This window comes from Peromyscus leucopus, chromosome 18 (genome assembly GCF_004664715.2).
Source record: "Peromyscus leucopus breed LL Stock chromosome 18, UCI_PerLeu_2.1, whole genome shotgun sequence".
Lineage (NCBI taxonomy): Eukaryota > Metazoa > Chordata > Mammalia > Rodentia > Cricetidae > Peromyscus > Peromyscus leucopus.
The window spans coordinates 39,794,931-39,820,973 of NC_051078.1; the positions used below are offsets into that span (position 1 = coordinate 39,794,931).

Below are 26,043 nucleotides of genomic sequence, written 5' to 3' on the forward strand. Positions count from 1 at the left end.
CTCTCTCTCTCTCTCTCTCTCTCTCTCTCTCTCTGTTTTTTGAGACAGGGTTTCCTTTCTTTGTGTAGCCTTGGCTGTCCTGGAACTGGCGCTGTAGACCAGGCTGCCCTCAAACTCACAGGGATCAGCCTGCCTCTGCCTCCCAAGTGCTGGGATTAAAGGTGTGTGCCACCACCGCCCAGCTTTTAATATAAATCAATATAGATGTCAATAGATAAACTGCTTGATTTGAAGAAGTTTGACAGTTAGGCAGATTGACAGAGAATGATCATATACTAAAAGAAAATGATGACAGCTTAATTGATAGAATGCTTGCCCAGCAAGCATGAAGCCCTGGGTTTTTCCTAAGGAACCACACAATCCAGGCAAGGTGGTACAGGACTGTAATTCCAGAACTCCTGCAGGTAGAGACAGGAAGATCCCAAGTTCAAGAGCACCCTTCTACAGGGTAAATTTGAAGCCAGCCTGGGCTACACTAAACCCTATTTCAAAATAAATAATAAATGGAAAAGATGATAACAATATTAACAGGTATTTGACTTTAACACTAAGATCAAACAATTATATAATATAGTATGACTCATATTACTTTATTTTGTACTTGAGATAACCCAAGGCTGATTAAGTTGTTTAAACATTTAATGTCATAGTCACAGCTTGAATTTAGAGGCTACACTCTTGGCTGTGTATCTCCTGTAAAGACTAGTTAAGATGTGCAAATAAACTGGAACAGCTTCCTCTTGTGCAGCGGTTGTGCATCCCTTTTTATCAGTCTTTACTCAAAAGTATTCAGACATTTTGTATCGGAGTTTAGATTACAATCCATTTTTTTTTTTCCGTTTTTGAGACAGGGTCCTTCTGTTATGCGTCTCTGGCTGTCCTGGAACTCACTCTGTAGACCAAGCTGGTTTTGAACTCCCAGAGATCCACCTGCCTCTGCCTCCCAAGTGCTGGGATTAGAAGCATGTGCCACCATGCCGGGCTCCAAAATCTCTTTTTTTTTTTTGGGGGGGGGGGGGTTCGAGACAGGGTTTCTCTGTGTAGTTTTGCGCCTTTCCTGGAGCTCACTTGGTAGCCCAGGCTGGCCTCTTTTCTTAACATTATGAAACACAAGCCTTCCGTTTTATAGAAACATGCAGGAAGGACATCTAATTCCAGGAATCAGAACAGAGAGGGAGCATGCCAGATGTCAGGGAGTCCTTTGTGGAGAGGATACATAAACTAAGTCCTGAAGAGCAAGGAGGCTGAGGGTTAGTTGGGAGGTGCGAATGTGAGTTTAAAAAACCAAAACCAAAACCAAACGAAAAAAAACAAAAACAAGGCAGATAAATACATAATTTATTGTGACCAAATCTTACAACCTGATGACAAGTGCCAAGAAATGAAGGTCAGCCTGGAGAGACCTCATATCCAGTTCCACACTGCGTATGGTTTTTTGCTCTATTCTTCAAGAACAGTTCAAGAACAGGCGTGTCTGGACAATTCTAATTGAACACACACACACACACACACACACACACACACACACACACACACACGCGCGCGCGCGCGCAAGCACACACAGGCACACACACACACACAGTCCACCACAGAGGTGACAAAAAGCTTTCATTCGCCAGTGTGCGCAATAAAGATAAATAGGAAAAGGGAGAAAAAGTACTTAGTAGTCTCTACTACTGAATGTCGCTGCTCCCTAAAAAAGATGAGTTTGAAAACTGGATGCCCGCGGACAGGGAAGGCGGCTCCGCTGCCTGACTTCCGGCGTACTCCGTTGCCAGAGTAACCCGGAAGCTTACGCTACGGCTCCGCCCCCACCCAACCATAGAATACCGGAAGAAGCCCGCGCAGAGGGGACCCAAGCGGGTGAAAGCCTCTCGGCTGCGGGGTGGCGGGTCCCGAAATGACGACCCTAGTGCTGGATAACGGAGCCTACAACGCCAAAATCGGTTACAGCCATGACAGCGTCTCGTAAGTGTTCGTCGTTCCCATAGGGATTCACTCGCAGGCTGTGCTCTCCGACTCTGAGTGATGCGCAGACGCCCTCGCGCGGCTCCCGCCCGCGTCCAGGGATGCTCAGTCTGCATGCATGCATGCATGCCGCTGGGCTTGGGGGCTTTGCTGCTGGGCGCTGAAAAAGTGATTTTGATTTTTGGTTAGGGCTGCGGGGTCCCGGAAGTGGAATGTATGTTCCGTTTGATAACAGGAAATCGGTTTCTCGAGGTTGACTGAGGGAACCAAAGACAAAAGTTCATGAGATTTTCAGAAGTAGTTGGCCAACGTTTTGGGCATGCTTGCCTTTTGGAGAAATGCAATTACAGGTTTTCATCGGGTCCCCCAAAAAGGTTCAATGCTCCCCAACCGCCAAAATGGTAAAACGTTCAACACCTTTAGAATCCAGGGAATTTGAAGGCGTTGGGCAGCCAACCTGAATGACTTGGTTGGTAGAACCAGGAACACTATAGTGGCATCTTCAGATGTGTTTCATAAAGTGTATGTTTGAATACATAATAGGCTTTTCTCGGTGCTAGAGCTCAAACCCAGGACCTTGCATAGGTAGGGACCCGACCACAGAGCCACACCCCCAGCTGCCCGGTAGCACTAGCACCAGGTGTAATCCAGGTTACCTTAAGCTTCAGATCCTCCTGCCCACGCCTGAGCGCTAGGATTACAGCTGAGGGTCACCACTTCAGGCCTAAGTGGGCATTTGACTGAATTTTTTTTTTTTTTAAATTTTCGAGATAGAGTTTCTCTGTGAAACAGTCTTGGCTGTCCTGGAACTCACTCTGTAGACCAGGCTGGCCTCTGCCTGGGATTAAAGGCGCGCGACACCATCGCCCGCTCTTTTTTTTTTTTTTTTTTTTTTTAACACTAGGTATTGGACCCTTGTATGGTGAGCAAGCATTGTAATACTTAGCCCAGTCTGTTTGACTGAATTCTTACAGCTTCAGTGCTGATGGAAGACTTTTATTAAAATAAGGCTCTATGTAAGTTTTTTTTTTTTTTTTTTTGTTGTTGTTGTTGTTGTTGTTGTTGCATTTGTTTTCCCAGTGAGAACCAGATACATGGGGCTGGAGAGATGGCTCAATGGTTAAGGGCTCTTTCTGCTCTTCTAGAGGCCCTAGGTTCAATTCCAGCACCTATGTGGAAGCTAACAGTTGTCTGCAAAGCCAGCCCTTGGAGATCCCACATCCAGGAAAATACCCATACACATAAATAAGGAAACAGACAGATGCATGCGAATAGCACATAGAAAGGGATTTTTTTTGTTGTTTTGTTTTAAATGTGATGATGAATGAATCAAGGAGAATGAATCAAGGGCCTAGCAAACTTGAGGCAAGTGCTGTACCACTGAACTACAGCCTCCTCCCCCTTGTATTTCTTCATTGAGACAGGGTCTCACACAGTGGCCTGGGCTTCCTTGGAATTCATTGTGTAGTCTAGGCTGGTCTCAAACTCATGACAATCCTGTCTCAGCCTTCTGAGTGCTGGAATTATAGTCATGACCTACCACTCTTGGCTACCTGATATCTTGTTAAAGGTAGAAATCAAGACCCACAGCCAGACATTATGCAGAGTGAGAGGCCTTGGAACACTCAGCCCTAAATGGGATGTGTCCATCAAATCCCTCTTCTTGGAGCTTGGAAAATCCCACAGAAGAGGAGGTAGAAGGGGTGTAAGAGCCAGAGGGGATGAAGAACACCGAGAAAACATGGCCCTCTAAATCAACATGAGCATAACTCAGATGAACTCACAGAGGCCAAGGCAGCATGCACAGGTCTGCCCTGGGTCTGCACCAGGTCCTGGGTGCTTATATTATGGCTTCCAGTTTAGTGTTTCTAAGGGATTTCTGAGTGTGGGAATGAGTTGGTCTCTGATTCTTGTGCCTTCTCTTGGGTTCTTCTTTCTGTTGGCTTGTCTTGTCCAACTTCATTGTAATAGTTTTTTGTTTTGTTTTTTTTTCTTCTAGTCTTCACCCTGTAATGGCCCTTTACACATTTAAAGGTTTATTTTTTTCCTTTTATTTTACAATACCATTCAGTTCTACATATCAGCCACGGGTTCCCCTGTTCTTCCCCCTCCCACGCCCTCCGCTTACCCCCAGCCCACCCCCCATTCCCACCTCCTCCAGGGCAAAGCCTCCCCTGAGGACTGCGATCAACCTGGTAGACTCAGTCCAGGCAGGTCCAGTCCCTTCCTCCCAGACTGAGCCAAGTGTCCCTGCATAAGCTCCAGGTTTCAAACAGCCAACTCATGCAATGAGCACAGGACTTGGTCCCACTGCCTAGTTGCCTCCCAAACTGATCAAGCCAATCAACTGTCTCACCTATTCAGAGGGCCTGATCCAGCTGGGGGCCCCCTCAGCCTTTGGTTCATAGTTCATGTGTTTCCATTTGTTTGGCTATTTGTTTTCAATAATTGAGTAAAACTGAAATTTATTATAAGCCACAGTCGTCCTAGGGACCTCCATGCTATATATATAGCCTCCATGGTTCTATGGGTTGTGGTCTGATTGTTCTTTATTTTATATCTAGAATCCACTTATGAGTGAGTGCATACCATGACTGTCTTTCTCGGTTTGGGTTACCTCACTCAGGATGATTTTTTCTAGTTCCATCCATTTGCCTGCAAATTTCATGCTTTCATTGTTTTTCTCTGCTGAGTAGTACTCCATTGTGTATATGTAACACATTTTTTCATCCATTCTTCTGTTATTGTAATAGTTTTTATTTTACTTGCTATATAATAACAAAGAAATTGAGAAGAATATGAACATAAATTGTGACTTTCTCTGAAAACGTTCATCAGTGTGTATCATTGTTCATATTCTTTGATAGCCATTTTGTTAGCACTTAAGGAATTATTTAGAGATACTGCAGAAAAGTACAGGAATGTTAAGCTTTGTTTATAGACACTGTACAGTTAGCAAAATAAAGTGTATGAAGGGAATTCCGCAAGCTAACTAGTCAAGAATAGCAAATTGGCTAAGTCTATTAGCATGCAACCCTGAGGTTGGTGGCAGAGCAGTGTCTCTTTGGTTGCTGGCATTCTTTGTGGCATTCGGGTCAAACCTAGGTACTTTACAACTGAGCCACACCAGTTTCTTCTGAGAGACAGTATCTCACTGGGTTGTACAGGCCAGTTTCCAGTTCCTGGCTCCAGTGATGGTCTTGCCCCAGGTGCCCAAATATCTGGGATTACAGGCAATAGAACACCATGCTGATCTTAAAATTATGCCTCCCAAGAACATTTAAACAGGCAGAAAAAAAGAATGTTGACAGTAAATAGTAAATGAAAGTAGGCGCAAACATTTTGTGGTATTATCTCTAGAGCATGTGTGTATGAGTGTATGCACACACGCATGATCCTGGCAGTGATTTGTCTTGCTTAAAAGTCAGCAACAATTAAAAAAAAGGGGGGGGACAACAGCACCCATCTTTATAGGTAGTGTCTGCCTGACACAGTGGTGCATGCCTTTAATCCCAGCACTGGGGAGGCAGCTTGAGGCTGGCCTGGTCTACATATCAAGTTCCAGGCATCATAGAGAGAGCTCCAGTAGTGAGACCCTGTCTCATAAAAAAAAAACCCACAGAAAATAAAAGCAAACAAATCAATTTTAAGTAGTTCTTAATTTTGTACTCTGTGGAATACTGGTGGTGATTGAAAATCTAGCTTATTGGAAACAAAATTTTAACTTTATTAAGAATGTTCACTTTAAAGCTGGAAAAAAAAAATCCAGCTAGAAATATGGACTGCCAGAGACCAAAAGCTTCAGTCTTGCTAAGGGAACATCTCTTTTTGAATCGTCATTGTGCTTTGTAAGGGCAGCCTCTGTACTAACTTGTAGTTATAAAATAGTAAAATATCTGATATTTATTTTCCATGCTATCCTTCTGTATTATTCTTCAATCCACTTCTTTAAAAAAACAAATTTGGCCCAGTGACTTTTTTTTTTTTTTTAGTTCTCTTCCTGCTGCAGGGAGTCCATTCTTTAATTTTCATTAAGTTTTTGTTTATTCTCCAAGTGAGTTAAAATAAAAAGTAAAAAAGAAAACAGTCCACATCTTTGGCCCTTATCTATGCAACAGCAAGACCACACCCATCCCTAAGGGTTCTTTAAGATCCTTTGAGAAAGACAAGGGTTCAGTGCAGAACCTATTGAACCCCAGTGCCTTAAACACAACAACCCAAAGGCGTTGTTTTAGTTACTTGGAGACAATGAGAAACACTAGTTTATGAATATAGTAGTCCTTTGACACAGGGGTGATGACTGAGTGCTAGTGCTTTTTAGAAACTAAATATTTGGAAGATAATTCTTTCTTTGCTTCTAGGGTTATTCCCAATTGTCAGTTCAGATCAAAAACAGCTCGTCTTAAAACCTTTACTGCTAACCAGATTGATGAAATAAAAGACCCTTCAGGACTCTTTTACATTCTTCCTTTTCAAAAGGTAATGCAATTATGTTTTATTGTGTGCATATGTGTGTGTGTGTGGGGGGGGGGTCAGAGTACAGCTTTCCGGAGTTCTCACTGTCTCCCTTGTTGAAGCTGGTCTTGTTCCTGTCTTTGTGCTGTGTACTCTAGTCCAGCTGAGCTTCCTCGGGACTCTCCTGTTTCCCCCTCCCATCTCTCCAGTAGGGATGCTAGGATTAAAAGTGTGTGAGCCACTGCAGGTTCTGGGGATCAAACTTGGTATTTTTAATCGTGTGTGTGTGTGTGTGTGTGTGTGTGTGTGTGTGTGTGTGTGTGTGTGTGCGTGCAGGAAAGGCAGGTGCTGGCAGGGTCACAGGTGTCAGCCTGGGGCTGGAGCTGCGGGGTACAAGTGAAAATATTTTCAGATAGCTACAAAAGTTTGTTTCAATTTTAATTAAGATCTAATTAAAATGACAAATTGAGCTTGAATTGTCTTAGGAAAAACAACCATGATTTAGTTACTCATTAGAATACTGAATTTTATTTGTATTAAAGCAGGTTGTATACATGCCTTATAGATTGGTGTGCTATTTGAACCATTGACATCTTAGATATGGTTCATCTAAGCTTTTGAATGTTAAATGACGAATAGCGCCTCTATTATTGATTGACAGTTGTACAGCCTTAGATAGGAAAAGGACCATCCAGAGCTAGAGCTCAGGGATTTAGAACAGTTTAATCTGATTTTTTTTTAAGTTTGTGTGGGGGAGCATGTGATATTAGCAGGATGTCATGCCATCCCAGGGCTTGCATGTGGAGATCAGAAGAAGACAACCTTCTGGAGTCAGTTCTCTTTTGTCTTTGTCAGTTGTGGGGAAGGAATGCAGATTGCCAGGCTTGTGAGGCAAGCTCCTCCACTCCCGAAGCATCACCCTTAACCTTATGTTTAAAAATTATTAAAATATTTCTGATAACTAAAGAGTTTTGTTGTTGGTTTTATTTTTAACTTTAGGGCTACTTGGTGAATTGGGACGTCCAGCGACAAGTTTGGGATTATCTTTTTGGAAAAGAGATGTATCAGGTAACAAGCTAGAGTATGTATTAAAAGTCTATTTCTGTATCTTAATTCAAATGAAAAAATCAGAATCCATATTTATAAACTTCTAATTGTATACATTTAAGGCACTTGGATATAGATTTTCCTAGATTTTATTTATTTAATTTTGGAGGCAGGGTCTTCCTGTGTAGCCCTGGCTGGACTGGAACTTACTGTGTAGAACTGACTAGCCTCAAACTCTGCCTCCTGAGTGCTGGTATTAAAGGCATACACCATCACACCTAGTGTGGTCTTCTAACTATTTAGAAAATGTGGATAACTAAAACCTCCACGTTGAAGCCTAAATGGAGTGCAGATAATCTGTGAAAAGGTCAATAGTAAATTTTGATTCTTGTTTTTACTCTCCTTTCTCTAGCTGGGGAATCAAACCTATGACATTTGTGTGCTGTGGGGTGTTCTCTATGATGTGAATGTGTTGCTCTGATTGGTTAATAAATAAAACACTGATTGGCTAATAGCCAGGCAGGAAGTATAGGCAGGACAAGGAGAGAGGAGAATTCTGGGAACAGGAAGGCTGAGTCAGGAGACACTGCCAGCCACCGCCATGAGTACCAACATGTAAGATACTGGTAAGCCATGAGCCATGTGGCAAGGTATAGGTTTATAGAAATGGGTTAATTTAAGATATAAGAATTAGATAACAAGGAGCCTGCCACGGCCATACAGTTTGTAAGCAATATAAGTCTCTGTGTGTTTACTTGGTTGGGACTGAGCGGCTGCAGGACTAGTGAGTGAGAGAGATTTGTCCTAACGTGGGCCAGGCAGGACTGGAGAAAACTCCAGCTACATTTGTGTGCTAGGTGACTTCTCCAGCACTCAGCTGACTCCTCAGCCTGATATTTCCACTATATCAGACATACACCGTACTCTTTTGTTTCACAAGATGATGTTTGCTTATACATCTGAATATATGGCAGTTATAAGAACTTTGGTTTTTTTTTAAAGATGTTTTGTGTGTGTGTGTGTGTGTGTGTGTGTGTGTGTGTGTGTGTGTGTGTATCTGTGTGTGCATATGCCACGTGTGTGCAGGTGCCTACAGAGGCCATGGAAGGTGTTGGATCCTTTGGAGCTAGAGTTAAAGATGGTTGTGATCCATGATGCTGAGAACTGAACTCCGATCCTCTGGAAGAGCAGCAAGAGCTCTTAACCACTGCTCCGTCTCTCCAGTCCCTGAGAGTGTCCTGATTCTTTCCTTTTAAGTGATCTATTTTACCTTGTGTGTAGGGCTGTTTTACCTGCATATTTTTCTATGCACCACAGGCATGTTGCACCCACAGAGGATAAAGAGGGCATCACGTCCCCTGGCTGGGATTTGGACCTGAGTTCTCTGGAAGAGCACGCAGTGCTCAACTGCTGAGCCATCTCTCCAGCCCTGATTTTATGTTTTTAACAATAACTATAGACCAGCTGAGAGGATGCCCAAGCTTTAATCTACCTCAAGAATAGGGTGTTGAAAGGACAAAAAGCCCAAGGGAAAAATCCAACTAAGACGTCCAGTTGCCAGGAAGCTGCACCATCGTCTCCATCACTCAGGCTAGCACTGAAGAAAAGGACCCTGGATCAGCTTGTAGACACTGTCATAAGAACAGAGGCACTGGGGAGGTGGTGTCCTAGGTCTAGAACTGGAACTTTGAGTCGCCAGGGTTCAAGTTGAGTTCAAGTTCAGTCCTGTTGAGTTTTCTGCAGAAAGGTCTCTGGAAACTTCTTGCCTTTTTTTCTATGAATAACACAGTAACAGTGGCTCCCCTGTTTGGGTTACATCAGTCCTTACTTTTGTCTTTTAACAATTTGACACTTTGGCAGTCCTCTGTTTCTATTTTATTGAGATAAGACTAGACTCTTCTGAGTTGAAGTATTAGCTATGGCCATAAGTGGCTATATGAACCTGGGTAACATATTCAGTTTTTCTATGACTTGGTTTGTATATTAAATAAGTATTATAGTCAGTATTATTATTATGAGGATTAGATAATTTTGTTATATATTCACACACATACATACATATAACACATACAAAACAAATTTGATGATTATCCATATAGATAATAAAACTTTTGGGATCTTTTTTCTCCCATAGGTTGATTTTTTAGATACTAATATTATTATAACAGAACCATATTTTAACTTCACTTCGATTCAAGAATCAATGAATGAAATTCTATTTGAAGAATATCAGTTCCAAGCAGTATTAAGAGTAAATGGTAAGTTAAAAAGTTTTATTGAAATTAATTTATGAGTATGGTTATGAATGGGGTAAAGAAACGTAAGATTCTGAGTAGTAGGGGGCAGTTTTTAGGTCTGAAGGAAATAAAACAGAATTTTTATTTTAAGCATAGAACTTTAGATTGGCCTTGTGCACAGGCCTATAATTCTGGCCATTTGGGAGGGTGGGGCAGGAGGACTGAGAATTCACAGTTGGCCTGGATTAGACTGAGTTCGAGGCCAACCTAAGCAACTGAGTGATAGTCTACCACCATAAAGTAAAAGAGGCTAAGCTGTGAGTTCCGGGTCCACCTAACCTGTAGAGTTAGTTCTGTCTCGTTTCCCTCCTCCCCAACAAAGCCAGCAGTGACGACAGGTCATATTCTTTCCTTTTTCTGTTTGCCATGTAAGTGTGACTTTTAAAAGTTAAACATTGAGATGTTAAGACAGTTATGAAGGGACTAGAGAGAAGGCGCAGTGGTTGAGTGCCCACTGCTCTTACCGGGGACCCAACTTTGCTTCCCAGGACCTGTGTTAGGCAGCTCCCACCACTCACAACTCCAGTGCTTAGGCCTCTGCAGACACCTGCACTCACACACAGACACACACAGACACATACACAAAATTAGAAAGACAATCCAAGCCGGCTGTGGTGGAACACAACTTTGATCCCAGCACTGGGGAGGCAGAGGCAGGGGCTCTACAGAGCAAGTTCCAGAACAGCCAGGGCTACACAGAGAAACCCTGCCTCAAAAAACCTAAATACGTTCATATATGCATACATACATAATACATAAAATCTAAAAAGAGAGTTATCAATACTATTATGAGTTAACAATTTTATTAAAAGTTGAAGGCTTTTTTTGTTTGTGTGGTTTTGTTGTATGTTTTGTTTGTTTTGAAATGAGGTCTCTCTATATAGCCCTTGCTGCCCTGGAACTCCGCTTCCTGTGTGCTGGGATTAAGAGCGTGTGCCATCGTGCTTGACTTAAAGGCAGCTTTTTGTGATTGTGTCTGCCTGAGTTTGCTGCTTTCCTCCTTCTGTGTTAAAATAATACGTGTTAACGTGTCCATTTTTTCCCTCATCACCCTTTTAACAGCTGGTGCTCTCAGTGCACACAGGTACTTCCGAGATAACCCTTCTGAGTTATGCTGCATCATTGTAGACAGTGGTTACTCCTTCACACACATCGTTCCTTACTGTCGCAGTAAAAAGAAAAAGGAAGCAATTATTCGGTGAGCTATGAGTAATTTTCATTTTATTTACCATCTTATGTCAATTTCTTGTTAATTATTAGGGTGAACCGCGTGATAACTGAATCAAAGTTGAATTCTCTCCTTTTAGGATAAACGTGGGTGGAAAACTCTTAACGAACCATCTAAAAGAGATCATATCCTACAGGTAATTGTTGGCTTTGAACTTGGGGAGGATGGCACCACCATGCCCAACTAGAGGTTGATTTTCTTTTTCCTTTTTTTTTTTTTGAGGGGATGGGGGCTTTTAAGACAGAGGGTCTCTGTGTAGTCGTGGCTGTCCTGAAACTCGTAGACCAGGCTATCCTCAAACTCACAGAGATCCACCTGCCTCTGCCTCCCGAGTGCAGATTAAAGGTGTACGCCACCACCGCCTGGCTGCTATGCTTTTTCTTAATTACCAAGTTTATAGCATCGATGTGTTCCTTTTGCTGTGGTTAAACCTGTCTTCCCTTGCTTAAAGTGTAAGTCTAAATTTCAAAACTCCTGGACAGCATTCACAATATTATGCAAATGTTATGTACCATTGAGCCAAGTCAGCTGGGCTTGACTTCAGAATGTTGTGTTGTTTAATTCCCTTCCCCAGTCGGTGAGAAGCAAACTGGAAAGGGAGAAAAGGTTAAGGCCAATGAGGATTTAAGATAATGGGTGGGCACTGTGGCACGTTCCTATAATCCCAGCATTTGGGAGGTCAAGAGTTCAGTATTAGTCTGGGCAGCACAGTGAGTTCATTGGCTATCCCTGGGCTACGTAGTGAGACCCTGTCTCAACTCCATCCTCCACGAAAGACTTAATTTAAAAATAAACACAGACAGGAAAACATCTGAAGCACAAGTAACAAAGTGTGCATTTTCCTGTGAACAACTTAAAATAATTGAACAAAGCGTACAGTAATGTATGCAAATCACGAGCATGACGCAATCAACTGTAAAAGTGAGCACATCTGTGTGAGAGTGAAGTCGCTGAGCAGAAGAACAGGGTACGGTTCTTTTGAACTGTGTCTCGGCCTGGCAAGGTAAGATGGCGTGGGAGGAAAAGGTGTGTGCCCGCAAGCCTGAGAACCTGAGTTTGATCCTCAAGACCAAGTGATGGAAGGAGACAGCTGGCTTCACAGAGCTGCCCTCCGACACCCATGCCACGACACACCTGTACAGCGTGTCTGCTTTACACACACATAATAAATAAACCAGAATAAATGTGAGATTTTCAAGGTATGTATGTTGTTACATTTTAAAAATTCATATAGTTATAATCAGTGAGCACTGTGTATTGATACATATATGTGACATATATCATTATCTATCTCTATATACAGATCAGGATAATTAGGGTATCACCTAATTGGGTTGGGAATTTTAAAAATCTTTACTGACCATTTTGAAAAATTGAAGTATTTTGAACCATAGTTGTCCTGTTGTTCCAGAGCATTAGAAGTTCCTCCCCCTAGCCACCACATCCGTTGTCTTCTCTTTGCTCCACCTCCTCCATACCCTTGCCAGGCTCTAGTAACCACTCTCAGGATAGATGTTTTGTTTTTAGTTTAGTGTGTGTGTGTGTGTGTGTGTGTGTGTGTGTGTGTGTGTGTGTGTGTGTACACGTACGTACATGTACGTGTGTGTACAGCTCTGTGGAGTCACTTCTCTCCTGTTATGTGTGATCTCAAATTGATCTCAGCTGTGGGGTTTGTGTCAAGTACCTTTATGCTCTCACTGAGCCACCTCAGTGGTCCTCAGGATAGATTTGGATGGCTTTTAAGTCTAGAAAAGCTTTAAACCTCATATATAGTCAAAGCTTTAGAAATACAAAGGACTGAGCTAGCCATATGTCTTAGAAACAAATTGAACAAATGCACTACATTGTGTTGGTCAGCTTTAAGTTAGTATAACAAACTATGGAAGATAATCAAGTTAGTCTGGGAGGTTCCTTATGAGGTTCCTTATGTCTTCACTTCCCAGAGGTTGGCTCCATGGTGGCTGAGCTCTACAGCTTTCAGCCAGTGGCAGCAGACTAATGTAGCTGGGCATGGTGGCGCATGACTCAGGAGTCAGGGGCAGGTAGAACTCTGAGTTTGAGGCCAGCCTGGTCTACACAGCGAGTTTTAGGATAGCCAGGGTCTACCCATTAAGACCCTGTCTGATAACAAAAAATAATAGCAGGAAAATGTTTGTGGGATAATATTTAATTGGAAATATAAAATAAACATGTGACTATAATAAAGTCTATATGTGAAGAGAAATATTCAAAGGAAATGACTCATTAAAAAATGCCCGTTTTCTGTATTGTATGATTTACTCAGATGGTCTATATTCTGTGTACTGTGTGCTGACTCATACTTCATGATCAGAAAAGACAGTGTTAGGGAAGGCGTTCTTCCCTTCTACATGACTGAACTAACACTTGCTCTTTAAAGAACACTGTACAGATGAAATATGATAAAGCGAAAATGTTCTGTAAGGTTAAGATTTGTTTTACACATTCAAGAATTTAATATTTCAAACTGGGCGTGATAGTCTATACCTGTAACACTAGCACTCAAAAGTCTGAGGCAGGATGATTTCCATGAGTTCAGAGCCAGCCTGGGCCACATAGTTCTGTGCTGTACTGGCTGGTTTTGTGTGTCAACTTGACGTAAGCTAGAGTCACCAGAGAAGGGAGCCTCAGTTGGGGAAATGCCTCTATAAAATCCAGCTGTAAGGCATTTTCTCATTTAGTGATCAATGGGGGAGGGCATAGGCCATGGTAGGTGGTACCGTCCCTGAGCTGGTTAGTCCTGGGTTCTATAAGAAGGTGGGCTAAGCAAACCTGTAAGCAGCACTCCTTCATGGCCTCTGTGTCAGCTTCTGCCTCCAGGATCCTGTCCTGACTTCCTTCAGTGATGAACAGCAATGCCAAACCCTTTCCTCCCCAACTTGCTTTCTGGTCATGGTGTTTCATAGCAGCAGCAGAAACCCTAACGAGGACATGTACCAACCTGGACAACAGTGTACAAATGTTTGGACACCTAGACACACACAAAAAAAACCATAGTATTTTAATGTTTCTTAAAAACCCACTCACGCCGGACGGTGGTGGCGCACGCCTTTAATCCCAGCACTCAGGAGGCAGAGCCAGGCGGATCTCTGAGTTCGAGGCCAGCCTGGTCTACAGAGCGAGATCCAGGAAAGGTGCAAAGCTACACAGAGAAACCCTGTCTCGAAAAACCAAAAAAAAAAAAAAAAAACCACCCACTCACTAGCCCTAGAAAAATAAGTTTGGTGCTGGAGAGATGGTTCAGTGGTTAAGAGCACCGGCTGCTCTTCCAGAGGACCCTGGTTTGGTTCCCAGCACCCACTTGTAGACTAACAACTGTTTATAACTCTAGTTCCAGTTCCCTTCTCTGGCCTCTGAGCACTGCACACAAGTTTATAGACATACATGCAAGCAAAATACACATATGCATTAAGAATCTTTAAGAGAAATTTAAGTGGTACTTTAAAGTTAGGTTCAATTGCATCTCATTTCAAATTTTATTTATAAACTACGTTTGTTTGGGGGGATGCATGGTATATATGCATGTGCATGCCTGCATGAAGGTCAGAGGACAACCTGTGGGAGTCGATTCTCTCCTCCAGCTTGTAGGTCCCAGGGATCGAACTCATCTCCTCAAGCTCAAGGGCAAGTGTCATGATATGTTGAAACACCTCGCCAGCCCTCACATAGATATTTTTGTCTCTGTTAGGCAGCTGCATGTTATGGATGAAACCCACGTGATTAATCAAGTGAAAGAAGATGTATGCTATGTGTCTCAGGATTTCTACAGAGACATGGATATCGCAAAGTATGTATAATGTAATGTAATCTGCTGTGTGGGAAGTTGATTTTCAGGTGATATGAACAACTACAAATTCTTATAAATCTCATTTCGTTTTTTTCAGGCTAAAAGGAGAAGATAATACAGTGATGATTGACTATGTTTTACCTGACTTCAGTACAATTAAAAAGGGCTTTTGTAAGGTAATTTTTAAATTTATTTTTTGTTTTATATTTTTATTTGCTGCATATGGGTATTTTGCTGCATATATGTCTGTGTAGCATGCTTGTCCAGTGCCCTTAGAGGCCAGAAGAGGTGGTCAGACGGCCTGGCATTGGAGTTATAGACAGTTGTGAGGCACTGTGTAGATAGGTGCTGGGAATTGAACCTGGGTCCTCTAGAAGAGAAGCCAGTTCTCTCAACTGCTAAGCTTTATCTCTCCAGCCTCTGTAAGGTAATTATAAACAACAAAATCCTCCATAATATCTTTTCAAGTGACGACCTCAGCCAGATTTGCAAAGCATTTCACATCTAGCTGGATTGACAGGGTCTTACAGTGACTGCCGTCTTTCAGGCAGTCCTTTGTAGGCAGTCTTTAGACACAAGTGCATAAATTTAATGAGTTTCTCGCTGAATTTACTTAGGAAAAGAAACCAGTCAAATGATAACATACGTGATAAATTTTAGAGAAAACAGGCCATTGTCTGTATTATATTAAATAATATTGTTTAAGAATTATTTGAAGCCTAGTGGTGGTGGCACACACCTTTAGTCCCAGCACTTGGGAGGCAGAGGCAGGCAGATCTCTGAGTTCGAGGCCAGCCTGGGCTACAGAGTGAATTCCAGGACAGGCACCAAAGCTACACAGAGAAACCCTGTCTTTAAAAACAACAACAAAAATACTTTTAAATCCGGTTAAAAATTGGTTATTTTCCTGTTGTGAAAATGATTACTGTGGATGAGCTAAGACTGAATTTACTTATGTTTGTTCCAGTAGAATCAGATTGTTGTTTAGGGCAAACTCCATTGCACATTCCTAGTGTTAAGCAGCAGTTTATCTTGAATATCAAGATAATTTCCCCTTGTCTTTGATCAGCTCAGGAAAAGACTGGTCTGTGTTTGCTGACCGTGAAGTCTGACCTTCTAGTTAATAGCTTGATAGAGACTCTTGAGAAGTTAAAAATTTCTACTAAGAAGCGTAAGGAGTCATGATAGTGTTCATTTAGAATAGTGGGAAATTGGCAACAGCCTAACTATCTACTATAAGGAAGACAATTTTTAGTATATTTTTGTAATAAATAGTAATGAAAACAAAAGTAGAACTACATGTTTAGCATTGATTCACCCAAAAATGTAATGTTTAATAAGCAGTCTATAGAAAGATATGCATACCTGCAGTCTATATAGAATATAACACTAACCTGGTTTTACAGTTTCAAAAGACTGTGTGAATGATAAACATCATATTTTAAAAGGAATAATTTATTTGTAAAGTTGCATCAAGCTACTTAATGGGTATTTGTTTTTTATGTGAGTATTTGTACTTAGCATGTCTGAAATTTCTCTTTCCGTATTACAGAGGTGAAATACAGATTAAATTGCAGGAAGGAAAATTGTCCCAAACATTTAGACTGTGGAGCTGTCTCATTAGACACACTTGATCATTTTTATGTCTAATTTTTACACATTATCTAATTTTACACATTTTTGTATGTAATTATAATCTAGTGATTAAAGAGATGCTGGGAGAGCATGAGACACGTGGTAAGGTTGTCTGTTTCCGCAGAGATGGGGACTGCATAACCTGACAGATCCCTGGAGTCATGAGGGCATTAAAAATCTGTATGGCTGGGGCTGGAGAGATGGCTCAGTTGTTAAAAGCATGTACTACTCTTCAGAGCACCCGAGTTCGGTTCCTAGCACCCATGTCAGGTGGCTCACAGCCACCCTGTAACTCTAGTCTCCTTAAACACCTGCACCCATGTGCATAGTCCCCCAACATACTTATACACATAATTAAAAAGGTAAATAAACATTAAAATCTGTCTGGTTTTCTCTTCTTACTAGTTCTTAGTTCCTACGTCAGAAAACTTCATTTTTTTTTTTTTTTTTTCTGGATAATGGACAGTCAACTAGGAATCTTTCTCTTTTTAGGAACTTTTCTCCCGCGCTGTGAGTGACCTCCATTAGATTATGAGAATCATCTTGGCTCCGCCAGTCTCTTCCTTGGCCAGCACCTGCTTGCTGGACCTGCACTCTTGAGGCTGCTCACAGTTGCACAGTAGTTTACTTGTCGCTTTGCAGGGGGGTGGGGGTAAGTGCTGTGAAGGTTGACCTGTGACCTGTGACCAAAGTCTAGTTAGAGCTTGCACTTCTTTAACTTTAACGAAGAAGCTATGGACTTCTTCACTGTGAGCTGTGTGGCTCGGTGCCATGACCTGAGTCGCGGTGGCCAGGGAGTGAAGGATGTACGGGAATCTGGCTGGGGTAGGTTGGGCTGTGTACACTGTGGAGTGGCGTTGACCGCCACAGCAATCTGGAACCTCAGTATGTTTGTTCAGCACAGCGGGGAGGTGTCTGTCACAGCAGTCTCTGGCTGTAAACTTCGGAGTGCAGGGAGCTGTAGTTGCTAGTTTTTGCACACACTGGTCAATTGTTAGGAATCACTCCTGCTTGGATCAGAGGAAGGAAGGCTTTGCCATTTCAACCCTGACCACATGGGGAAGGAAGGCTTTGCCATTTCAACCCTGACCACATGGGGAAGGAAGGCTTTGCCATTTCAACCCTGACCACATGGGGAAGGAAGGCTTTGCCATTTCAACCCTTACCATATGGGGAAGGCTTTGCCATTTCAACCCTTACCATATGGGGAAGGCTTTGCCAGTTCCTATGTGTTGAGGCTGATCCTTGACATGGCTGTGCCATGTCCACAGTACAAAGGGCTTCATCTGCTTTTTACACACATGGCTTCCTAGGCTCCCACACTAATTGTTAGTGATTTTCATATGTAATGTATACTTTACCAGATGAGAACATAAAGTTAGTTGAATTGGGCTCTTGCTAGATGAGCTATTAGAACACACACACACACACACACACACACACACATTGATTTTTCAAGACAGGGTTTCTCTGTAGTTTTGGTGCCTGTCCTGGAACTCACTCTGTAGCCCAGGCTGGCCTCAACTCACAGAGATCCGCCTAGCTCTGCCTCCCGAGTGCTGGGATTAAAGGTATGCACCACCACCGCCAGGCAGAATAAGCATATTTTTTAAAAAGAATGATTTACTCTTTACTGATTAATGTTAAAACTTATATACAATCATGTTTAGTCATTTATGTGAAAGTTATTGGATATATAGTAAGTTTAATTATAAAATTTTAGTTTCTTTAGTACTTTATTTTGTTGTTTCCTGCTAGGAAAAAAATATGAAATTAGAAAAACACTTGCATGAAATAAGAAAAATGTTTGTGAGCCTTCAGACTTAGTGTCTTCGTTAGGGTTTCTGTTGCTGGGAAGAGACACCATGACCACGGCACCTCTCATAAAGGAAACATTTCATTGAGGTTTACAGTTGAGAGGTTCGGTCCATTACCTTGACGGGAAGCATGGTGCCACGCGGGCAGACATGCTGGAGAGGAGCTGAGGGTTCTACACCTGGGTCAGCAGACAGCGGGAAGAGAGAGACGCTGAGCCTGACTTGAGTATTTGAAACCTCCTAATGCACCTCCAGTGACACACTTCCTCCAACAAGGCCACGCCTCCCAATAGTGCCGCTCTCTGGTAACAAAGCATTCAAATCGATGAGCTTGTGGGGGCTGTTCCTATTTAGACCACCACACTTAGGATATTGGTCATTTGAACTGGGGACATTAGTCAAGAAAGCTTGGGAAACCCGAGGCTTTGATTTTCTCTTGCTGGTAGAAGGGACAATAACAACATATAGACATGATAAGGTCAATAATGTAAGGTCAGTGACAAACAACAGAACTTCTAATTTTATCTCTTCTCAGAAAGAGGATGCCTGCTAAAGTATAAATTGTCAAACCTAAATTGAGAATATTCCTTTAACTTAGTGATTACCACTTTCTGCAGAACCATTATGACACAAACTGATGGTCTCTTTAGTGGTACTAGAAATAAATGTATGAGGGCCATTCAGTAAATTGTGGGTTTTCCTAACCAGCTCCCCGCAGCCTTAGAAATCTCTTTATTTGTCTGTGTCTAGAAAAAGTTTTGGAATTGTACTCTTAAGCAGAAACTACTTGTCCTTCCAGATTAAATATTAAATGACTGACAGCATTAGTGCCGACATTCAGCGAGGACACTGTGTGCTGGCTCTTTTCCCAGTTAGCTGTTTGGTCAGCCGGCCTCATCCTCCCGAAATCAGGGCTTTAAACAGGCTAGAAACCTTTCATGTCCTCCAGTCTGCGTTGGTCTCAGGGAGTTTTCTAGTATTGACAAAATGAGTTATCCTTAAACTGAATCTAATGTCAGCATGTGCGTGCATGCATGTGTGCCTGTCTCCGTGTGTGTGTGTGTGTGTGTGTTTGCTTTGAACAAGGTCTCGTACTGTAGCGTAGACTGGCCTCAGACTTGCCCAGCCCTCCTGCTTGAGCCTCCCAAGTGCTGGGATTACAGGTGTGTACCCCATACCAGGCTTACCGTTAGTTCTAAGTTCATTTGTGAATTTATAAAGAATATTTCCCATTCTGCCTAAGACAAATGATCATTCCATGGAGAATGATACTGTTGCTACAACAATTATGTAATTGGGTTAGAAGTGGTTTATATTTCTAGTTTCCTTGTTTTCGTGGGAATGTTGTGTAATTATCTGGAAAGTTTTGTTTAAAATTCGTTATGAGCAGAGTGTTCCCAAATGTAAGCTGAATCATTCATATCCAGGTTATGGTGTAAAGGAATATTTCTGGTATGTTTGGGGCTAGTATGATAGACTGTGACCAAGTCACATGACCTTCCTGAGCCTAATTATGAGTGAAATGACAATGTGCCTGTCATAGTGTTATGTGAAACTTGTGGAATAATGCACATAAAATGTCTAATGCAGTTAATGGCATGTATTTTGCCTGTCATTGTCCAGAAATTTATTGAATAGCTACCATAGACTAGGTAGTAGCTATGTCATGAACATTATAGGTTGGGAAGGTCCACATATGTAGTAAGGAAACAATTTTGTATATGTAAATGTAAATTTTACATATATATGTAAATAAATACAAACATTTTTGTTAAAACATGTATATATATATACATACATACACACACACACACACACACACACACACACACACACATATATTCCTTATTAGTAATCCGTAAATTGGCACGTCTTTTGGGTATGTGTGTACTTATGTAATGTTCTATTGTGGTGGAAACCGGATCTGTCAGCTGGACGAAGTGAATGACTGTAGCGGAATCTAGAGAAAGGACGACTCTCGGGCTGAACAGGACTGACACTTTATGACATGGACGTTACAGGAGGAGAGTCTTTTCTAGCCCCTTCGGGATCACAGCTCACCGAGTGGGTAGGCTAGCAGAACGGAAAGAGAATGGACCTAGTTCATGTAAAGTTTGTGTCTGCTGTATAGACAAGTTGGCATTATAGGGGGCATTTCAGTGATTAAAAAGAATATCTTTGCTTATGGCTGTCACACACAGGCTTAATCCATTAAAAAAAGAGAAAAAAAAGAATATCTTTGCCTAACTTTTTGGAAATCGATTGATTTGTTCCTATTTGAGAATTTCATACATGCATATAATGTATTTTCGAATCTCACCTTTCTTTCCTCTCCTATTCTTCCCTATCCTTTTCCTTCCCAACAAAGCATGTTTTTTTTTTTTTTTTAAGCCCACCCAGTTACTTAGTGCTACCTGTGTGTGTGTCTGTGTGTCTGTGTGTCTGTGTCTATCTGTCTAGAACCATCTGCGGGAGCACGGGCAGCCACGGGGCAGGAACACAGGAGGGTAGATGCTGTTGCTGCATGGTCTTTATTTAGCAACAGAATCACTGCACTGTTACAGATCAACTATGGTTTCCTTTTCTGTGTTCTCCTTTCCTTTCTTTTAAAAACATACGGAGTAAAGCTGGTAGATTGGCTGCAGGGTGGGATGGCCACAGTAGCCTTTTTTTTTTTTTTTTTTTTGAGACAGCTCCCCCCCACCCTCGCCCCAGCCGTCCTGGAACTCATTATGTAGCCCAGGCTAGCCTCGAACTCAGAGATCCTTTCGTCTCTGCCTCTTGAGCTAATTTTTATTTGTATGCTATGACAACAGGAAAGAAAACATTTTTCTAACTTTTGGGAATCTTGAGACATCTTATAAGAACATGGTTACTTCACTACCATTACATATTTCTAACTATTATCTGTCACGTGAACAAAGTACTGTATGTAGCTCGGACTCCTTGTCTTCCTTTGCTCTCAGCCGAGAGAAGAGATGGTGCTGAGCGGGAAGTATAAGTCTGGGGAACAGATCCTTCGTCTTGCCAACGAGAGGTTTGCTGTTCCCGAGATCCTCTTCAACCCTTCCGACATCGGCATCCAGGAGATGGGGATCCCAGAGGCGATTGTCTATTCCATTCAGAACCTACCCGAAGGTACGCTAACGATGAGAGCAAAACGGTGAGGAGGAGTAGCTGTGAAAAGTCGCGGTCATAGTACTGTTGCTAAGTAGTTTCCAGCAGTGACACCTGTACTGTCAGCCGAAAGTTCCAGACCCTACAATGCACTTAATTGATTCTTGGTTGATTGCTTCTGGGTCTATGTTGCAGAAATAATTATGGTCTAAGCATGAACATATCTTTCCTTAAGTGTTAGAAATTGTTCTGTTCATTTTAGAAAGGTCTGCTGTTTTTTTTTATTTTTGAGGCACATTTATCTTATGTAGCTCAGACTGGCCTAGAACTCATGACCTCCCTGCTTCAGGATTCTGAATGTTAAAATTCTAGACAGGCCCTGCAAGGCTCCACTGAAAGTTTTAACCCAAATTTACATAGAATTGAAATGTAAAAGGTTTTTTGGTTTTTCAAGGCAGGGTTTCTCTGTCTAGCCCTAGCTGTACTGGAACTCACCCCGTAGACCAGGCTGGCCTTGAACTCACAGAGATCCGCCTGCCTCTGCCTCCCGAGTACTGGGATTAAAGGCGTGCGCCGCCGCCATCACCAGCCGGCCGACAAGTCGGTTTTCTAACACTGTTTTCCTTTTTCTCCTTTAAAGAAATGCAGCCGCACTTCTTTAAGAACATTGTCTTGACGGGAGGAAATTCACTTTTCCCGGGATTCAGAGATCGGGTTTACTCGGAAGTCCGCTGTCTGACGCCAACAGATTATGATGTTTCTGTCGTGCTCCCTGAAAAGTAAGTGGCGGTGTAGAAGAAAGCAAAGCCCGCCGCGGGAAGGTGGCTGTGGAAGATGTGAGCTTAAAGCTTGCCGCTGCGTGGATCCTGGCCGATCCATCCCCAGTGGATCCTTGTTTCTTTCTCTCAAAAATGAAAGTTAATTCTTAAGTGAGTTTCAAGAGATGACATGTAAAGTGCCAGTCACAACATTGGACACACGATAGGTCCTCAGTGACATGAGCTCTTTCCATACGTGTGAGTCCTAGTTCCAAGGGTTTTTATAGGCAAAGAAGCTGAATTACCACCAGATTTATCTTAGCCATAACATCTTGTGACGAGTTCTATCAAGAATAGAAGTTTAAGAATTGAATTATTAAGATAAGCTATATCAATTCTTATCTTTTTGAATGTTTTTAAGTTCTAAATGTTTTCAGTGAACTTTTAGAGTTGACTAGATTTTATTTTTCATTAAAAATTGTTGTAAAGACAGGTATGGTGGTCCTTGCCTGTAATCCCACCTTTGGAAACTTAGAAACAGGAAAAGCAGGAATTCAATGCCAAGCTCAGCTACTTAGCAGTTTTGAAGCTAGCCTGGTCTATGTGAGACTGTTTAAAAAAAAAAAGCAAAACAAACAAAAAAACTCAAGGAAATCTCTTTTAATGTCTATTACTTTTTATGAAAAAGGGCAGGTAGTATCCTTTCAACGTGAGCAGATAAGGTAGACTGTAGAGCTGTGGGAAGGGGCTTCAATACATCCCACTCAGAGCTTTGCGTTGGACATTGGGGAGAGAAGACCTTGTGAGCCCCTGAGTCAGTGGCCAGAGTAAAGCCCAGTTCTGTTATCTGAATCAGAAGGGCTTTTCTTTGATTGTTATGTGTGTGTTGTGTATGTGTTGGGGGGGGGGGGTCGGGGTGTGTTACAGCATGTGTGTGGAGGACACAGGACGGCTCTAAGGAGCTGGGTTTTTCCTTCTACCTAGTTCCAGGGATGAGGTAGCAAGAACTTAACTAGTGAGCCAGCTACCTCACCTGCCCAACAATAGTTGTTTGTTTCTTTGTCGGAGATCATCTCACTGACTGGCCTGGGACTCACTCGGTAGACCAGGATGGCCTCGAATGCATAGGGATTACTCTTGCCTCTGCCTCTGCCTCCTGGTTCTAAGAATAAAAGCATGCACCACCATGCCATGGCTAACTCAAAGCTTGCCTAGTGTTAGTGGCAGAGTCAAAGATAAGATCCTAGTCTAATTAAATTGAAAGTTGTTTTTTTTTAAACACTAAAGTATTTTTCAAAGCCAATGGTAGTTCATAGAAGGCCCTCATCTACATCGCTTTTTAGTTTCCTTTGGTTTTGTTTTTTGAGACCCAGTATTGCTTGTTATATACTCCCAACAGACCCTAAACTGGCAATCATTATGCCCATGCTCCCGAGTGCTGGGATTACAGATATGCACCACCTGTATAAAACTTGCATTGGTAGCTATTGGGTAAAAGGATTACAGAATTGTTAAATGCTGGAGTAACTTTTGGTCAGCAGTAACATTCACATACTTGTTAACCCTGGGTTTTTGTCCTGCACACACACACATCTGAATCCAAGGGATTGGCACAGCTAGCACTTGTTCTTTGGTTCAGTGAATCGTGATTGCACATCTTTCCTTTCAGAAGAAAAACGCAGGCACACATAAAGACAAAAATAACCCTGCTAACAAAATCTGCAAATGCAGGAGGTAAAGGCCGTTCTCTCCACCTGCTCTGACCTCAGCTGGGGAGGAGGAAGCATGGAGCTGAGACAGTTGCTAGGTCCACACGGCACAGCTGCAGGGTGAGCTTGGCGCCTTTTGTTCCCTGCTTTACAGCGGGTAGCTGTCCCGTGGCTGCTGTGAGAATCATTAGGTTAACACATCTTCGCTTTAGGTCCAGAGTTGGAACATTTTCCCCCTTACTCATCTCCAGCTTTTGTTTATGTACTGGGGTTTTCACAAAAGTGAGGGGTCACGGGGGAAGCAATCCACCGCTCTGTACCACTGAGGAAGAGCTCATCTCGACACCGGAAATGAGATGCCACTGAGCTGAGCAGAACTTGCCGGCTTTAGTTTGCCATCGACATTTTTCTGCAGTCAGTTGGCTGCTGCATTCATTTATGTCATCTCTATTTCAGCCCTATTACTTACTCCTGGGAAGGTGGAAAATTGATATCTGAAAATGACGACTTTGAAGACATGGTGGTTACAAGAGAAGATTATGAAGAAAATGGACACAGTGTCTGCGAAGAGAAATTTGATATTTAAGAAACATTTCTGAATGAAAGTCTTAGGTTAATTTCAAAGTTCCTTTTAAGGGCGGTTATGGACTGTGTTACTTTTCATCATAAGATAAAGTCTTCAACTTATGTATATATTCTGAGTCATGGCTGATGTTCACAGGTGTCTTAGGTAGGTTATTATTGTATTACAGTAAAGCGTAATTCAGCCCACATTTCAGTAGACTACTCTACCAATGCTTACACTGTCTGAGAATAGATTGTTTGTCGTGAGACAGTGAAGAGTAAATGTTTAATTCTTCATCCTTGAAACACAGATTTAAATATCTCACCAGCCAGTTTTGCCTAGAAGATCCTTTGTAAAGTAGTTTTGACTGCGATTGGCTGAAGTGTTTGCAGACCGATAAGATTCTGCTCTTAGAACTAAGTTGTTGTTTTTAATATTGTCTGTGTGTGTGTGGTATGCATATGATTAGATGGTACTTTTCAGAAGCCTCTTTCCACTGTCTGGTCCTGGGGATTAGATTTGAAGGGAAGCATCTTTACACACTTACCTTTCTGGAGCACCTGAGAAATCTGGTTCTGTGCCTTCTGCTTCCTCTGTGTTCACCGTCCGGGTTCTTTGTTTTGTTCAAGACAGGTGACTAGAAAGGCCTTCAGAAACCAGGTTGCTGTAGTTCTCTAACATGACCTCTCTGTCCAAATCCCTCTGAGAAGTGTGCGGGCATTCCCATTCCTCCTTGGAGAAATTGATGGCCACATCGTTGAAAGTCAGCCGACCCTGACAACGGGCCACCTGTGCTGCCCCTTCTTTGTGAATCCTGTCAGGAAGTTTATCATAAAGTTTCACCTTCCCGATAATATTCTGGGTGTAAAGGCAGCAGCACCTACCTCCCTGCTGCCACACTCAGAGACTGGAAAGCAGGTAAAAAATGTCCTCAGTCAATGACTTGTGCCACAGCCGAGATGCAGAAACCATAAACTTTTACATACAGATCAAACCTAGTTCTCCTTTCCTGCATTGGGAGGGTCTGTTTTTCCAGCAGATGGATATCTTCACAATCTGGGTTTGTAGCTGCAGTGACCTCTAAGTATTTTATTTAAAGTTTGTTGTTCTTATTTGTACTTAATAAAGTTGGAAAGACCTATATTAAATATGTATGTATAATGTTTATTTTTTACTTAGTATAAGTTTAAAAGAGTGAAGATGTTTATAGTGTTTGTGGTCACCACTGTTCTGCCAAGACATAGTGCTTTGTTTTAAAAGTTCTTTTATGTGACCCACAGTAAACATGTTAGGATACGAAGTTTAGTGACAAAACACTTGCCTGCCATGCTCAAGGCCCTGGGTTTGAGCTCGGCACTGCCAAAGCAATTGCTTTCCAGTTTAAGCAATGAGATGGCAATTTCCTTGAGTTAGAACATGCCATCCTTGAAGGAAGCTCTTTAAAACTCAAGAACTAAAGAGGCTCATTAAGACTTGCCGGGCGGTGGTGGCGCACGCCTTTAATCCCAGCACTCGGGAGGCAGAGCCAGGCGGATCTCTGTGAGTTCGAGGCCAGCCTGGGCTACCAGGTGAGCTCCAGGAAAGGCGCAAAGCTACGCAGAGAAACCCTGTCTCGAAAAAAAAAAAAAAAAAAAAAAGACTC

At 42.2% G+C, this 26,043-nt stretch overlaps 1 protein-coding gene across 2 annotated transcripts; it reads left to right on the forward strand.

The window, feature by feature from the left end:
* The first annotated feature begins 1,815 nt into the window (after positions 1-1,815).
* Actr6 (actin related protein 6) lies at positions 1,816-25,555 on the forward strand. 2 transcript variants are annotated; one of them, XM_028857182.2, is made up of 11 exons: positions 1,816-1,968; positions 6,330-6,447; positions 7,423-7,491; positions 9,605-9,728; positions 10,830-10,965; positions 11,075-11,131; positions 14,702-14,800; positions 14,898-14,976; positions 21,219-21,390; positions 22,010-22,148; positions 24,293-25,555. In XM_028857182.2, exons 1-11 carry the CDS (start codon positions 1,901-1,903, stop codon positions 24,420-24,422), a joined length of 1,191 nt encoding a protein of 396 aa, XP_028713015.1. In that variant the 5' UTR covers positions 1,816-1,900; the 3' UTR covers positions 24,423-25,555. The 2 variants fall into 2 exon arrangements, with proteins under 2 accessions (XP_028713015.1, XP_028713016.1); XM_028857183.2 differs by lacking the exons at positions 1,816-1,968; positions 6,330-6,447 and having other exon boundaries at positions 7,421-7,504.
* Positions 25,556-26,043: the final 488 nt, after the last annotated feature.